The sequence below is a fragment of the Octodon degus genome, unplaced genomic scaffold (assembly GCF_000260255.1).
Source record: "Octodon degus isolate 3935 unplaced genomic scaffold, OctDeg1.0 scaffold00019, whole genome shotgun sequence".
In the NCBI taxonomy this organism is placed as follows: domain Eukaryota; kingdom Metazoa; phylum Chordata; class Mammalia; order Rodentia; family Octodontidae; genus Octodon; species Octodon degus.
The window spans coordinates 6,715,996-6,734,201 of NW_004524595.1; the positions used below are offsets into that span (position 1 = coordinate 6,715,996).

The 18,206-nt window shown below is 35.8% G+C and overlaps 1 protein-coding gene across 23 annotated transcripts in view; it reads left to right on the forward strand.

The window, feature by feature from the left end:
* Dtnb (dystrobrevin beta) overlaps positions 1-18,206 on the forward strand; it is a 439,182-nt gene that overhangs the window by 112,024 nt on the left and 308,952 nt on the right. For all 23 annotated transcript variants that reach the window (XM_023711049.1, XM_023711053.1, XM_023711057.1 and 20 more), the window contains exons 5-6: positions 3,451-3,536; positions 15,325-15,479. In XM_023711049.1, the coding sequence (XP_023566817.1) occupies positions 3,451-3,536; positions 15,325-15,479 (241 nt within the window). The remainder of the gene's footprint in view (positions 1-3,450; positions 3,537-15,324; positions 15,480-18,206) is intronic.

An 18,206-nucleotide genomic window follows, 5' to 3' on the forward strand; every position in this document is an offset into this window, starting at 1 on the left:
TGTGTCTATTTCTGTCTGTATGTCTCTCCCCATTCTTCCCCACTAGAGATTTATCAGTATTGATCCATGCAAGGAACTAGCTTTTTGTTTCCTTGTTTTTTTTTTTTTTTTTTTTTGGTTTCAGTTTCCTTGATTTTTTTTTTTTTTTCTTTTGTTTTTACACAGGGCTTCTCTGTGCAGCTCAGACTTGTAGTGATCCTTTCTCAGCCTCTCTTAGTGCTGGGATAACAAGTGTGCTGGGTCTAATATGGCATGCCTGGATTCTGGGGCCTGCATGGCATGTGATACTGGGGATCAAACTTGGTGCTTACCAGGCAAGCACATGCTACCGAGCTGTCTACTTGGCCCAATTTAATTGATTTCTGCTCTTATGTATTTTCCTGTTTTTTTGTTTTGGCAATTTTCTGTTTTATCTAATGTCTCAAATTAGAAGCTTAGATTATTGACTTGAACTGTCTTTTTTTATATAAACATTTTTAATATTTACAAATTGAAATGTATCCTTTTTTGATGATTCTGGGGATCATAGTAACTGAGGGGCCCTCTACTGCTGAGCTGTTAACATCCTTAGCCACTGTTATTTTTTATTTTTTAAATTTAATTTTACTTTTTGGCGGAACCGGGAATTGAACTCAGGCCCCAGGCAAGTGCTTATTCTACTGCGCTATCTCCCCGACCCCTTATTTTTTTATTTTGAAGTGAGATCTTGCTAAGTTGTTATGGTTGGTACTCTAACTTGTAGTTCTCCTGACTCAGCCTCCCTCAGTGCTAGGATTACAGACATGTCTTTTAGGTTAAGTTTCACTTCTCTTATTCTGGAGACAACCAGTGTTACTGACTTGAGATCCTTTTATAGGTGGTTTATATGTACATAAGGAAGTATATGACAGTATAATTCAGTCTCTGCCTCTGTCTCTGTCTCTGTCTGTGTCTTTTTTTGAGAGAGGGTCTCATAGTGTAGTTCAGGCGGGACTTGAACTTACTTATATAGTCTAGGCTAGCGTTGAAGTTATGGCTGTCCTTTTGCCTGAGCCTCCCAAATGCTGGGATTGTAGAAGTGCACCACCACGCCTGGCTTCTCATACTTTTTTATGATAATATAGTCAGTCTTCTCTTGGTGAACATTTGGGTATTTCCAGTTTTTGCTACTAGAAACATGCTGCAATAAATGAGTATGAATGGATGTTTGGGCACATTATTTTTAGGCTTGAGTTTTTGTGTTAGTCACTTTCCTATTACTGGAACAAAATACCTGACATTTGCAATTTAAAGCAGGAATATAGTGTCTCCATGATCCAGTTACTTTCCAAACACATGAAACTTGTGGAGGCCATTTTAGATATAAACCATAACAAACGTGTAAATTCTTTGGGAAAAGAAGAGAGCTATTTTCTACCCTCTTTGGTTACTCCTTTTATTTTTGTGTGTAGATAATGTACTTTCTCTTAAGGGCCCAGTTGGCCTAAAGAGAAAGAAGTAATTGCATTTCTATACCAACTTTTCTGTGTGTCCAAATTACTCCAGACATAGCTAAACTTATTTTTATAATAATTTCTTTTCTTTAGTAAAACCATCTGTAATCCATCCATGATCACTTTAGAAGTCAGTAGGTTCCTGAAGAAAAACATTCTTTCTGATAACATTTCCTTGATGTTATTCCTTCTGTCTTATCTGTAGGGCCCTCAGCTTTCTGGTATTTAAATCTTTTATTTTTTTTATTTTTAGGGAAGGGTCTACAGGGTGTTCAGGGCCTCATACTAGATCAGACTGTAGTTATCCTCCTGTTTACAGCCTTCCAAGAGCTAGGATTACAGGTGTACCCCACCATACCCAGCTACCACGCCCAGTCTCAATTGCCATCTTAGCATGCCCCAGGGGCGGGGCTGGCACAGCAGGCCTGAGGACTGAACCACCGGCTCACGCGCTTGCTTGCAGGTGCTTTAATCCACTGAGCTATTTGGCTGTCCCTCTGGTATTTAAATCTTTAAACTCTTTTTGAGATGGAATCATGCTATATAGTTCATATTGGCCTTGAACTCACTATTTAGCCCAGCCTGGCCTGGATTCTGCAACAATCTTCCTGCCCCAGTCTCTTGAGTCCTAGATCTATGGGTATGCGCCACCATGCTCAGCTTATATATAGAATGGATATTTGGTATAGGAATATTCCTCATAATTTCTAGGTGTTGGATTGTGTTGTATGTAGAACAGTATCTTTATTTCTGAAGAATGGTGTATTTTTAAAAAAGCACATCCTGAGCCCGGTATTGTGGCGCACACCTGAAATCACAGCATTTCAGAGGCTGAGGCAGAATCCCTGCAAGTTTGAGGCCAGCTTGGGTTATGTAGTGAGTTCAAGGTCACCTTGAACTGTTTAATGAGACCCTATCCCAAAAAACAAGAAAACAAACAAAACAAAGATTAAAACCCATTCTAATTTTATTTATCTGATTACAGAGTTTTTTGTGTTATGAATAAATTTAATGAAATGTAGTGATCTTTCTCTGTGCAAGAAAGACTTGAAAACAGAGGAGCACTCTCTTATGACCATCAGTGAATATAAATGGGAGGACATTTGCCTTTCAAAACAAAGATGATACAGTTTCTTTTCTTATAAAGATATTTTATTTTAAGTCACTAACAAACTATGAACACAAACTGTAAGAGAGTAATGCAGACACGTGTCGCTAACTTATATAGCCTAACTAACACACAGCAAGGGAGTTTTTTTTTATCTGCAGAGAACCAGCGCATGGCCAAAAGGATAGAGCAGCACACAGGGCACCTGGGCAGCCTTGTTCTTGGTTCTGTTGGTGTGTAGTCTGAGTTCTTTGGGTAATTCATTTATGTTTTTCTTTTCATCTTTCCAGTTCATAAAAAGGAGTTGGTATTTATTAATGTTCCTTTCCTTTCTCGAACTGGTGTCTGAGAAGATCTGAAACAGACTTAAGCTTCTTACAGTAAACACCTACATGGTGACACAAAGGTTGTTACAGTGAAAAGGAAGATAAATATATTATGCAATCTTGGTTGCCACGTGACAACATTGTTTAGTACATAACAGTAAACTCTTGTTATAGCATCCTGATGTAAGGGACACTTTTCTGAATTATTCAAACCAGGTTATCCCTCAGTTTTAATTACCTAAAAACACCTCATGTGCAAGTATAATGGGTTTAATTAATAAGAAATAATTCAGGTTCATCCACTTTACCTTTGCCTTCAGAGCCAGTAGAAATACTGTACAGAATGGCCTAAAAACTCATTTCCAGGTAATGTTGGTTAGCTTCAGCATTCTTTACCTAGCACAGATGAAAATCCAGGGTTTTAAATGGGTAAAATTGTAACCTATAAGGGCAGGTGTCATTTTTCTGGTTGCTAAATATGTAGTGATACATTGACTGTTTTTGTGGTTCCAGAGAGCAATTATTTCTAATATTTATTTTGCAGTGAGGGCCGAGGCAAGTTGACGGTATTTTCAGTTAAGGCTATGTTAGCAACCATGTGTGGTGGAAAAATGCTGGACAAATTGAGATGTAAGTATTTCCATATTATTTGAAAAAAATTTATCTTTGCATTAGGACCCTTCAACAGTTTTAAATGAATATTTTTGGAATTTTGGATGATGCTATGTCGAGCTTTCAGTATTATACCACTTTTTAGCAGCTGGTTCAGAATATGTGCATTATGCCACCTACTGTTCAGATGGAAAAGTTGGTTGATATAAAAGAGGTTGATAATAGTAAGGCTATTACTTAAAAAACCATTAAAATGTTTTACATATTATTAAAACTATGCTTGAAGATATTGAGAACTCTTAGAAAATAAATTTCTTCGCTTTTACCAGGCTCAGTCAAGTTATTCCATTCTTTATTAGGTAGTATTTGATGTAGTGAATCTGTTCCTTAGGACTTATGGTTAGGCTCAGCAATTTAGAAATTAATGGCTTATTCCTCCACCCCAACCCAGTTATCTTTCCTTTTTGTGGTTATTATTTTTTGTTTTATTGACATTTTACTTTTCATTGGAGAAATTTAAGAATGTGGTTGGATGAAATCAAAGGATGATTTTTCAACACTGTTTAATTTTCCTGCTTATGATTTTATTTATTCAGTCATCAGATAATTATTACCTACAATATCTCAAACATTGGCATATATTGGTATACTTTTTATATATTTTACTGTTTTTTTAAATGAAAAAGTATATTTCATGTACATATTTTACGTGGAAAATGTAAATGGAATCCTTCAAAATTCCTTTGAGCAGTAGGTGGAATTTAATTTATAGAGGGAACAGCATTGGGATTTCATCCAAATTCAGAGCCCTGTTCTAAGCTACTCTTTGATTCACTGATGTGCTGGTAGTGTAATGAGAGCACATGTAACCACAGTCCAGTGTTTCAGTGCCGCGATACAAGCACGTAGAGAATAGGAACTCTGTCAGGTTTCAGGAAGATGAGATTGGAGTTGCAGGTGATAACAAAGTGTTAAATTACTCTGTAAATTTATTTGTTGAAAAAATTGAGTTGTTTGTCCTGTAGCCTTTCTCATAAACTGGATTTTGATGATTGTATCCTTTTGATGTTTCTCTGTGCCCCTACTTTTTTTTTTTTTAAATTAAAAGATACAGAGGCTTGATCAGATTCAAGTCCAAGTTTCTTTCTTTCCTTTTTTTTTTTTTTTTGGTGGTACCGGGGATTGAGCTTAGTACCCTGCACTTGCCAGGCAAATGCTTATTCTACTCCAAGTCCAAGTTTCTTAGTGAAATCATTTCATAGTGGCATTTGTTTTCTGTGGCTTTTCTTCCATGTCACTATGGCAATGAAAGTTGGACTACTAAATGAGATACAGATATTCTGAAGTTACAATTTGGTTAAAGTATTACCTGCTTATTTTCATTTCAAAATCAGCTTCAATGTAGAACATATTTTTGGTAAAAAAAATTAGTTTTATTTAAATATTTTTTCTGAAGTTTTTTTTAGTTGGTATCAAAATATTACTCTTTTAGGCTGAAATTTTTCATACTTTCTTAATTCAGCATGAATTTTTCTGAGAAAGATAGTATGGATGAAATTATATTTCATAGAAACACAAAAAAAGAAAGTTAAAATTTTGTCCTTTTAAAAATGTTAATTTCAGGGCCAGTGAGATAGCTCAGTGGTCTAAAGTGCCTGCTTAGGCAAGTTAGGGACTGATTCTCATCCTTAGCACCACATGCTGTGCCAGCCCTGCCCCCCAGGGGAGCAGGCTGAGCCGGCCACACACACATAAAAAAAAATTCCAAATTAAAAATCAACACACCAGGGCCGGCCAGATAGCTCAGCAGACTAAAGCACCTGCTTAGGCAGACACAGGGACTGAGGTTTGATCACAATCCCCTGCATGCTGTGCCAGTCCTGCCCCAGGCCATGCTGAGATATGATTGAGACTGGGTGTGGTGGTGTGTGCCTGTAATCCCAGCACTTGGGAGGCTGAAAACAGGAAGATCACTACGAGTTCGATCTTTGTAGTGAGACCTTGTAGACCCTGTACTAAAAACATTTAAAAAAAAAAAAATCACTCCATCTTTATTAGTGTAGCAACTGAATTAAAATGGTGGAAAACTGATTATATAACTACATTTTCTAGATGGCTCTAGAGTTTAAATTTCTGTGATTATAAGGTATCTGCTACTGTTACACTGGTTTAGCTCACTTGGTACATACTAGGTTATTAAAATTTTGCTAAGTACAGATTCTTGCTTAAAACCTAAAATGACTACTGTACTAGTGCTATAACTAGTAAAAATGCAAATTATGCTGTTTAGTATGGAAAAGCTACCAGTTTTTGTTTTTATTGTATTGTGCTAACTGGATTTCAAACCCAGGGCCTTGTGCGTGCTAGACAGGTACTCTACCACTGAGCTACAGTCCTTGATTGCGAATTTTTTGCTGTGTGTGTGTGTGGGGGGGGGGCAGTTATTTTTATTTTAGGGAAGGGTCTGCAGGGTGTTCAGGGTCTCACTACTGGATCAGACTCATAGTGATCCGCCTGTTTACAGTCTCCCAAGAGCTGGGATTATAGGCACGTACCACCACACCCAATCTCAATTGCTGTCTCAGTGCACTGTGAGGGCGGGACCAGCAGGGCAGGCCCTGGGGTTTGCTGTGGTTTTGAACTTGTTATTTAACACAAAACAGCCAACATTCAAATGGTATGAAAGCACACATGCCAAGCCAAATGGGATGTGTAGTGTGCTCAGAATGCGAGATCATTGCACTGTACAGAGCGATACAAACTGTACTGGCTCACTAAGCATGTTTATCTTATTCATATATATTTTAAATATGGTATATCTTCATGATAAAAATTATAGTTTGTCTGTAATTATAGACTGTGTTTTTTTTTTTTTTTTTTTTTGTGGTACCAGGGATTGAACTCAGGACCCTGCACTAGCCAGGCTAGACTATAGTTTGGCTCTATTTAATTTTTATTGTACTACTATCTTGGCTTTGGAATATTGAACATACATAACCTTTTTGAGTGTTGGAGCCTGTCTCTACTTTTTCATTTTAATCATCCAGGAACTACCTTAAAATATTGCTGTTTTAAACAAAACTCACTGATTGTAACATCTTTAACTCCTAATGGTATTATTGTTTAGACATATAGGGCTAATTGTGAAGTTTAGGGTTGGACAGTTCCTTGTCATATTTTGAGACTATACATGGGGTTAAAAGAAAGCTGATTTTCCCAGTAGAAAACCAACAAATAACTTTTGATTTCCCCCTAAATTAGCTACTAATATCCTACTCTTGATAAAATCTTATGAATTCCATGAATGGTCAGCTGACACATATTTTTGTATGTTCTGTGTATTTATATGATGAAAATACATGAGAATAATGAGAAATCACTTTGTACTACAATATGTAATTCTGTGGAGAAACAAGCTGTTCCCTTGGATGTGATCTGCATCACACAGTGTTCATACATGGGAACTAACAGGACTTGAGCTGACTGTAATAGCATTGGGAGGTATCTATGAAATTATTACAGTAGTTGTATATTACAGTTCATTTTATACAGCTGTGTTTTAATAATGTATCTGTTTACATTTCTTTTGATTGCAAATGATGCCATGTATAATCTTGTGTTTTTGTAAATTTTGATAAATTTTAACTTTATAATTTCTTTATGATAAATTAACAAAATAGTCTTTTCTATATATATTTTTTATACATTCATGACATACATTCCTTAATTTTTTTGGTATTTGTAGTTGTGAAGTTCATCTTTGACTTTTTAAAGAAAATCTTAAGAAAAGAAAAAAATTCTTGTATAAGTGTTCTAAATATTTTATTTATTTTTTTCTGTGGAACTGGGACTTGAACTCAAGCCCTTGCACTTGCCAGAAGCATTCTAAATAATTGACATTTGTGTTGTGCAAGGATCAGTTTTAGTGTATTTTCTCAGTTGTTAATTTGTTGCTATTGTTGGTGATGGGCTCTGTGTGTCCCTTAACTAGCTAATGTGATAAGTTTACTAGTGTACCAGCTGTAGAAACCTCTCCTTGCTTCTGATTACTTCTCATCTACTATCGACAGAGAAAACATAATGAGTCTTTTGAGTATTTTATTTAAGATAAAGACTTACAGTGATTATTCCATTATGAGAGAAGCCCTTGAAATCTGTGGCTGTCGGTTTTGGCTATTGTGAGACCTTTCCCACTTTGTTTCTGTGTCTTTTTTAATTGATGTGGCTGAGTAGTGGTGCAGACTGAATGATAATTCATTATTTATCCATTTCCTTCTATCCACTTACTAGTCTATTGTTTTAGTTCTTAGTGTTATCTTCATTCATGTTTCCTCTATATTAGGTTTTCCAGTATATTGTATATATATTAGCATTTCCTTTTTCTTTCATTGATTTTTCACCTTAGTACTTAAATTTCTTTTATACTTTTTAATAATATTCTTTCTTAAATTATTTACTTGATGCTTTGTTTTAATGTCAAGATAATGTTTGAGGGCTGGGGAGATAGCTCAGTAGAATAAGTGCCCACTTGGCAAATGTAGGGTCCCAAGTTCAATCCCCAGTACCACCAAAAAAAAAAAAGAAAGAAAAAAATGTTTTGAAGTGACAAATATTTGTGCTTTTAGTTTGAGACACTTCTTAACCTACAGCTACTAACTCATTTTAGTTTATGTCTTTTTTCATTTTAGGTTAATATGTACTACTCATGGGTCCTCAGGATCTATAAATTTAATTTAATTTTTTATGAAGGTAAAAAAATGCTATATTTTATTTGTAAACACACTACCATAAGTATTTGTAACAAAAAGGGGCGAACTTTTCAAAACACTTAGGACAAAGATTCTTAGAGTTTTAGTTACAAATTGACATTTTGTAATCGCTTTAAAATCTGGAGCTGGGTAGGTAGCTCAGCGGTCTAAGCATCTGCCTAGCAAGCACAAGGACCTGGGCTTGATCCCCGGTACCATGTGCTATACTGGCCCTGGAACTCCAGAAATTGAGTATGGTGGTGCACGAGTATAATCCCGGTGCTGGGGAGGCTGAAAACAGGAGGATCACTATGAGTCCGAGCTGGGTAGTGACACCCTGTACCAAATGAATGAACTGAATGACTTTCAAAAGATACATCTGTTTCTCAGGACCTATTTATAGTAGTTGCAGGTTAATTAGATTTTTCAAATATCTTAACATTTCTGTCTCTGTGTGTCATTCATTTAGAGAACTGAGCCCTTGTTTCTTAGATTGAACAGTAACTTGCAATAGGATTCTGAATACAAATGACTTATAAGAGGAATACAAAATTTAATTAAAAGCTTAATAAAAGCCCAGTAGTGTCAGGAACCAAAAATACAACTCATGAAAACAAAATTTGTAGACTGTAATATCTGTTATTTATTAGACCATACTTAACTCTTGATTTAACTATGTGGTTTATTTACATTATCTGTATTTGTTTTCTAAGACTTGTAATCTTTTCTTCAAACCCTAATAAGTTGTAGGACTGGTGGTAGAGCTCAGTGGACTAAGTGCTTGCTGAGGTAAGCACGGGGGCCAGAGTTTGATCCCTGGTACTGCATGCTGTGCAGGCCCTGCCCCTGGGGGTGCTGAGCCAGCGATGGAGTCCAGGTGTGGTGGCGCATGCCTGTAATCCCAACACTAGGAGCAGAAATCAAGAGGATCACTGAGTCCAAATTGCATAGTGAGACCCTGCACACAAAAAAAAAACAAAACAAACAAAATCCCTATCAAGTTGCACTAAAAGAAAATGATTGATAAAATTTCTTTAAAACTTATTTAAAAACTAACACTACCATTTTGTAGTGTAGTGCAACACATGAATAGAGAAGGCTATAAAAATACTCATATCCATTCTGTCAGTCCATTTCTGGAATTTACCCTAAAGAATAATAAGGTACCTCAAGATTTGAGTTATTTTGTTTGTTTGAGACTAGTGTTTTATTATGTTACTACCTTCCTGGCCCTTGAATTCCTGGTGTCAAGCAATCCTCCTGCCTAGTCTCCTGAGTAGTTGGGACTGCAGACTGGGCCCACTCTGTTCTGGCTAAAATTTTAGGCAGGTTTCTTGGAACAGTAATGCATGAGAACTTGAATCAGTTTAGTGTTGAAAAGGAAGAGCTAAGTTAAATTTTGAGACACTCATATGATTGTATATAAAGCCTTTTCAAATGTTACAGATCAAAGTGCATACATGTCATGTGGTTTTCACAAGAATTTATGCACACAGGAAAATAAGAAATATAGCAAAATTCTAATAGATTTTCTATGAATTATAAGAACAGTGGTTTCATAGTAGAGGAAAAAAAGACCTTAGATTCTGTTTTTTTGCCCAGAATTGACTGTTCTTCCTCACATCTCAGTTGTGTGCTTTCTTGGCATTTCATTAACAGAGTACAACAGGCCTCCTTTTGAAGATACATTTAAACACTTTCAACCTGTTCAAAATTTAACCTCCTCTGCTATGGTTATTTAACCATCTGTCACTGTATACTTAATCTCACAAGTTCCTGCTAGCCAGCCTCAACCAGCTTCAGTGACTATATAATCTCAGTGGATATGCCCTTGTTTACATTCCTTAAGTAACCAAAATGTTTTAGAACTAGAAGAAATGGTATCTTATATTTGCATTTCATGAATAAGGAAAAAAGAAGAAAAAGGAAAACAAAAGCCAACAGAAGCCTGGAGGTTTTTGTAAGGTTGGGGAGTGGGGACTGAATCAGCAGAAGTGTCAGGCATCCTGATACCCCACCTCCAACCTCATTCTGACTTAATAAATGACACAGAATTTTCTTTTTCTTTTTTATTTTTAGTGTATTTGGTACAGGGTCTCACTATGCACCTTGGACTGGTAGTGATCCTCCTGTTTTTAGCCTCCCCAGAGTGTGCCACCACACTTGGTCTCCACCCATCTAGCGTGCATGGGGGGCGGGGCTGGCAGGGCAGACATAGAATTTTAACTGAGTGTGAGAATAACATATATACTTGGATTTAGTTGTTTATAGGTATTACAGACATTCAGAGGTGTGCCGTTTTTCTGGATTAAGTTGCTTACTTGGTTGAAAGATGACAGGAGATGAGTCATTTGCTGGGGAAAGCAAACATAAAAGGTAGCTGTTTTCCTCCTATAGACATGACTGTTGAGTCTGAATAGCCCTATCACCTTGCAGACACATGGGATTGATCATGTGGAGGTAAAAGAGAAGTACATGGGTAGATGCAGCCAGTAAAACAGAGATTATTATTACCAGGAAATTACCATTGTTTTGCCCATTTCCCAAATAGAATACTTTAAAAATCACACATATACACTTAAGTGCTTAATTGTTGATTTTTCACAAGGGAGAAAGCCTGCTATTTATTTATTTATTTATTTATTTATTCATTCATTTATTTTGAAAGCCTACTTTTTTAAAAACTGGAAATAACCATTAGGGAATTGATCTACCTTCTTTGAGAAGTATATAAATAAGAGAATTCAGGGGAGACATAACCACTGGTCTGGAAAGTAATTTAGTCCTTTAATGCCAGAAAGGTGTAGGGCAGTGGTAGGGAACCTATGCCACACATGCTGCAGCAGGCTGTTTTTATCACTGAGAAGTTCCCCATCATTGGTGTATGGCTGTAATTAGAAGAGTATTGGGGGTGGTGAGATGAGTTGGAGATCAAACCCGAAGCCTTGTATATGCTAAGCTGCCTCTACCACTGAGCTATACCTTCAGTGCTAGTTTAATTTTTAAAAATGTTTTATTAAATTTTATTATTTCATTTACTTCTTTGCTAAGACCTTACATGTATATATTATGTACCACCTAGATTCATTATTTTGTTCCATTTAAGATTTAAGGATAAGCAATCATTTTGCACCATTTTTCTTGCAGAGAGAAACTTATCCTAAAAAAAATTATGTTAAACTAGTAACTTAGGAAGTAATGTTTTTTCATTATACCTTGAATTTTCTGGACCTAGCAGTTATTTTTTTTTTATTAAGTAAATATGCTCTTTATTCTCTTATGATATGGACTTACTATATTATGGTTCCTTTTTCATGAATTAAAATTTTACTACTTAAAATCTATTCCTATAACTACATATAATTGATTTTAAATTTTTTTGAATGTATTTATTACATGGTCTACAGAGTCTCACTACACAGATTGGACTTGTAGTGATTCTCCTGTTTTCAGCCTCCCAAGCATTGGGATTACAAGTGCGTGCCATCATGCCCAGTCTCAATCACTAAGTGTACCCCGGGGCTGGGCTGGCATGGTAGTCTTGGAATTGAACCCTAGTCCCTGTGTCTGTCTAAGCAGGCACTTCAATCCACTGAGCTATCTGGCTGCCTTAACTAAATATAATTGAAAATAATACTTTTTTGAGGGTGTGGTTAGTCATATTACTGTTCAGATAATTCCTTTTTTACTCTAAGAAGTAAGATGTAGATTTGTTAATAGGGGTCTATACATATGTTTGTGATTGTTGTACATATGTATATTTACATTCTTTTTTTTTTTTTGTTTGTTTTTGGTACTGAGGATCGAACTCAAGACCTTGTGCTTGCCAGGAAGGTGATTATGCCACGGAGACATCTCCTCAGCCCTATATTTACATTCTTGACGGCTATAGTCTGTGATCCTAAAAATTAGTACCACTAGTGGACAGAAATTAATTACTTTTTAGTTTTGATTAGCAACAGAAAACTGACAATAGTTAAAATATGTTGGAATTTATTTTTTCTTATGCCCTAAGGATGTTGAAAGATGAAAGATGAAAGGTAGGGTGTTCCTATCTTCCTGCTATGTTACAAGGCTTTCTTCCTTAGGGTAATAAAGTCATTCCAGGCCTCACGTAGGCATTCCAGGCAGAAGGAAGTGACACCTGTATTAGGAAAGTAAAAGGTTATTCAGAAATCTACTTGAGTAACAGTGTGCAAAAGAAGACTGAAAGTCATTTTTTATGAGTGGGCTTCTCTGCCATTTTAAACACATTCAAGGTTCAGTTAGCATAAGAAGAAATAAGTATTCAGTGAGGGCCTTGAAATGCCTGCCACATCCCATGTTGACCCTTATTTCCATTCAGATTTCTTTGTTTGAGATAAGGTCTCCCTATGTAGTTCAGGCTGGCCTTGAATTTGCTAAGTAGTCCAGACTAGCCTCAGACTTACGGAAATTCTTTTGCTTCATCCCCAAGTGCTGGGAATGTAAATCTGTAGCACCACCCCTAGCCTACAATCAGATTTAATGGATAATTATTTTCTGCATTATAAGAACAGCAGCCAGCTATTTAAAATTGACTTCATACTCTTTCCTCAAATGAAGAACATCACTTATTCCATTAATGGTAACATTTCAGAACTTTCTATCTGCAGTCCTGGCCCAGGCCTTTCTGTCTTCAGGGCGATTCTATTCGAAAATATGCTGATAGTATAAATAAAATTAGGTTAAAAATTAATAGGGTGTTGGTCTTTGATTCAGTTAGGGTCATCAGCATTTTCCCAAGCTAGAAACTTAGAATAGTTGTAGCTTTTAATATTCTTGTATATCTGGTCCAGTGTGCCATCAGTTCCATTCCTAGCATTGAAATGTCTTGGGTTTGAGTCCACCTTCCAGTATGGTCACTACTGTGACCTAGACTTTGACTCCCTAATTTTTGCTTTATTGACAAGATTTTCTCCAATTCTCTTCTTCCTCTTTTAGTCAGCAATAATCAAATCACCATCATAACCACCCACCCCAGGCCTGAGAAATTCAGTGCAGAGCCTTGTACATTCTAGACAAACTCTTTGCCACTGAGCTCTGTACCCAGCTCAAATCTTCTTAAAATCTGGCTTTCTAAACATTTCATCCTTACTTAGAAGTTTTAAAATGAAATCCAAGTTGCTTTGGTCTGTCAGTTTTCTTTCACAAGAAGAATATTCTTATAATCATCTTTATTTCATAGTCAGAATGTTCTCAATTCCTTGTTTCCCTCTTTACCACTTACAACAGATACACACTATAGATTCCTGTCCAAAGGAGTTTTATCCCTCTTTTCTCTGGCTGTAACTCTCCTACCCCATCCTGTTTGTACTTCATTATTCTAAATCCCAGTTTTCAGGGCCTACATTCCTGCCTTTTAAAAACATTCTTGATAATTTGTTTTTCTCACTGTTAGCATATAAATTTTTGTCTTCTTAATTAATATTTCACACAAATGGTTCTATTTCTTTAAATCTGTTTTTGGAAGAGTTCATCAGTTTGCCTTTCTGCTTATCTGTTTGTGGTGGATTACCAACTGGTAGTCAACTTGTTACACCCAAATGGACTGAACTATTGTGGTGCTGTGTGTGGGGAGGCCCTCTTGAGGATTGTTGCTAGCAGCATAAGAGGCAGAACTAGAGAAGCTGGAAAGAAGCTGTTTGGAGAAGCTGTTAGGGAGCTCCTGGTTCTCTTGGGCTGTTCTGCTGGAGGACCTTGTTATGCTGGCTTTCCTGATGAACTTGGCTGTTCTCATCAGAGGAGGAGCTTGGGACTTCATTGTTGCCGATGATGGCTACAGTTCACTTTGGGGGATCTCTGATCATCACTTTGAGAATTATTTCCTGGCTCTGGAGGGGAAGACGATACACAAATCAGTCTTCTGGAGAAGCTTGTCATGCTGGCTTTCCTGATGAGAACTTGACTTTCCTCATCTTTGGGGGAGCTTGGGACCTCATTGTTCCTGAGGATGGCCATGGTAGTTTTTTGGGGAGTTCTGGTTTCTTACCTTGAGTGTTGTTTCCTGGCTTCTTTGCAGATCCCTCTGTGTATTTATTGTATAGATTTTTCATAAGCCTATTCATTATAAATATATGTAATATGAATTTTAAAAACTTTGAAAAAGCCTTAAGAAATAATTTTCTATGCATATTTAATTCATTACTTTGTTTTATAAGGAATCTCAATAACTTGAAGAAATGCTTAGGTCACATTTCTTTGTCAGGTTGTCCTGTGTCCCTCACATCTCCCAAACTGTGGAAGAAAGAGAAGAATAAGTACAACATAAACTTTGCATTTTGATAAAAGAATAGTAGTATAACTGGAAATTTCCATCTGCTTGGCCAGACTTTATATAAAAATAGAGTTGTATAGTATCAGAGTATCTTAGGAAAGAAGGCTTACGTGTGTTCTTTTTAATTCTACTTTGGAATTCAGTAAATACAATATCTTAAACATTTTCTGTGCTTCTGTCAAATTTACCCCTTTACAGATACACAGTTACATTAGTACATGAATATACAAATAGAATATAATTTCATACCTTTTCACCAGTATGCTAAATATTCATATATTCAGACATGCATATGTGTTACATAAACATATAAAAGGATAAAGATATGCTGATACAAATTATTCTTGGAATACAACAAAACATACATCAATAAAATTAAAGTTCTGTCATTCAGTTATGTATACTGAAAGAGTAGGTAAATGGGCATATGCACAAACAAAAACAAAAACAAAAAGGTTATTTGACTTGGTATTTAGGTGTAATATTATGTGAATGGAGGCCTATCAGCAAAGTAACCACACAGTCCTATTTTTGGTACTGGGGATTGAATTCAGGACCTTGTGCTTGCCAAGCAGGTGCTTATGCTGCTGAGCTATCTCCCCAGACCTTTTTGGAGAATAGTTTTAATATTAGTTAAACATCATAATAACTTCATGGTATTTTTTTAATGATACTTTTTTACTGATTAAAAATAACATAGAAGCATTTATAAAAAAACTGATATTTTGTTATCATTTGACTTTATTTGGTTTTGTTCTCATAGATGTTTTCTCGCAGATGTCAGATTCCAATGGCTTAATGGTATTTAGCAAGTTTGACCAGTTCCTGAAGGAAGTTCTGAAGCTCCCAACAGCTGTCTTTGAAGGGCCATCTTTTGGTTACACAGAGCATTCAGTCCGCACCTGTTTTCCACAGCAGGTAAGGACAGTTTGATAGAATCCAGCACTAAAAGAGCCTGATTTATCTCAACCTTCTAACAGATTTTACCAGGTCACTTTCAGATTAGCATATAAAGTCTTGAGTAGGAGAAGAAAAAACAGCTTCGAGGAGGGTATGGGTGGGTAAGGAAACAGTGAGGGGGAATAAAAATTCACCTGTGAACACTTGTTAGGAGAGAGGGACTGTCTTTTCTAATTTAAAAGAGCTTATTGCTTATTGTTAATTGACATATATTACTTTATCAAGTAAGTCTTTAAACTGTGAAATGCAGGAATTTTGACATAAAACTGTATCAGTATTGGATCATACTTTCCTAAGCACCAGAGACACAGAATGCTGTACAGCTCTCAACTGCAAGCATAAAATCTGTCAGGTTGTGTTGCCACTTTTGTGGCAAAAGACGGGCTTGATTTCCTTTTGTGGTCTTTCTGTGTACTGAGCTCTTAATAGGTACTAAATGTAGCATTTATTTATTAAGATAGAGATTAGGTCTGAGAAGCTTAAGGCTATACTGAAAGTTCTAGAAAGTAGGAAATTAAAAAAATCTGTTAAAATTAATGGCAAAACATTAATGGAAATAGGATATTGGCATAATCTGAAAGTATCCTCCAGAAGCTGTTTATTAGTAACCAAAGGAAACAGTGACTTTATAGTTGGAGAAATGTATTTGACCTTACATTATCACCAGTAAGGGGATAAGTATGCACTAAGAAGTATAATATTCATTCTCTGGTCCTCCTGCCAAACAAATACAGCCTGAATCTAATCTTGGGGACCATCAGACAAACCCAGATTAAGGGATCTCTGTACTATAACTGGATTGTATACTTAAAAATGTCAATGTCATGAAACACAGACAGTGACTAAGGAAATGTTCACATTAAAGGGGTATAAAATGATGTGAAAACAATGCAAGTTATCATCTACAATTTTGTTATTAAGGACACAATTGACAAAAACGGAAAAGTTTGAACAAAATTTATAGCTATGTAAGAGTATATAGTATTCTGTCCATGAATATTACTTGCTTGATTTTGATATTTGTGTTATGACAGAATTTTTTTAAAGAAATTCAGCCTTGAAGGGTAAAGATCTTTTTTCTGCAGTATTTCTTTAATTTTTATTTTTTTTAAAGAGAGTACAAAATAGTATTAAAACAGGAAAATTACAAGTGATAAAGAATTTCACTTAACAAAGTAATATGCATTTCACAGTATTTGTTGTAATGCAGTGTTGTCTTCCAACCAGTTATTCACATTACCAGATATCTGCATGCAAAATTGGAAGAAAAAAAGAAATATAGAAGAAATTGAAAAAAAGGAGAAACAATTTAAAAAAGAGACGAAGCAAATTAAGCATTATCTGTTACTTTCCATAGATGAGCAGAAATCCATAGTACAGTTGTTCAAACCATCCTGCTTACATACATAGATATATCTCTTTCTCCCATTTCCTCTCCTGTCCTCTCAACTCAGTAACTCTTCCTTTTGGAATAAGTTTATTCTCTTTTTCCAGTATCTATTGTATCCTTCAGATTCCATTTTCTCTTGCAGGTTCGCACACTAAAAAGACAATATGCTCTTTGCACATGTGGGTCTGATTTATTTTGCTTTTGTTTCCAGTTGCATCCATTTACTGACAAAATCTCATATTTGTCCTGTTTTATAGCTGAATAATACTCTACTGTGTAAAAATACCACATCTTTATCCATTCCTTTTTTTCTATAGTGTTAACAGAAGAATCTGAATTACCAGAAAATGGAAATTGGTAATCTTTTTCAATGATTCTGTAAAAATAAAATGTTAAAACGTGCAAAGAAGAAATCTAAAAATCTGATACTTTGATTCAAAACATGTCAGTAGCATACACATCTGCCTTTTTACATTTAAAGTTAAAAATTCTTGTTTATCTGAGCTCAGATTTCAATAGTTTACAGTTTGTTTAAATTACTCAGCTTTTGCGCTGAAGGTGACACCCATAATAACAAAAGGAATATTTTTGTAACCAGAGGAACTTATGAGATATTCTTCCTAGATTTTTGCATACTTCAGTTGGTTTTATGCAAATTTGCATCAGTCCACTATTTTTCTCTTATTAGCATAAATAATAGTATCAGCTTTTAGCATATTAAAGTATCTTCATCCTTCAGTTTATTCTAATAAAGCATAGCTTGCAATTTCCCTCTGAGTATATATTTTCAAACATAACCCTGTCCAGACTTACCCAGGTACAGGAATGTCCTGCAGATGTAACAGTGCCCTTTAGTGATGTGAGTGAGGGCCAGTTTGGTAAAGGAACCTCAGCTGGCTTTTCTGCTCATTTTGCTGCTACTCCTTTTATAGAGGTATCAGCAATCCATGCAGTTGTTACACAGCACTGTGGGGTGACTTGATAGATGGTATACACATGGGTCTTTACACAAGATACTTCCTGGAGGCCAGGTTGGATGTTACCAATCTTGAGATGCTGTTCATAAGTCAGAAAGTGTCCAGATGGGGAAAGCAGTCCATGGTAAGTATCAGTGAAGAAAGTATCTGACAAGTGAATAACAGTTTTGAGGGTAATAAACCTTAAATAATCTTTGATTTAATTGGAATTTGAGAAATGTGATGTGAATTTAATGCTGGAATAGTAGTTTATTTTTTTTTTTATTTTTTATTTTTTATTTTTTTATTTATGTGTGTGTGTGGCCAGCTCAGTCCACC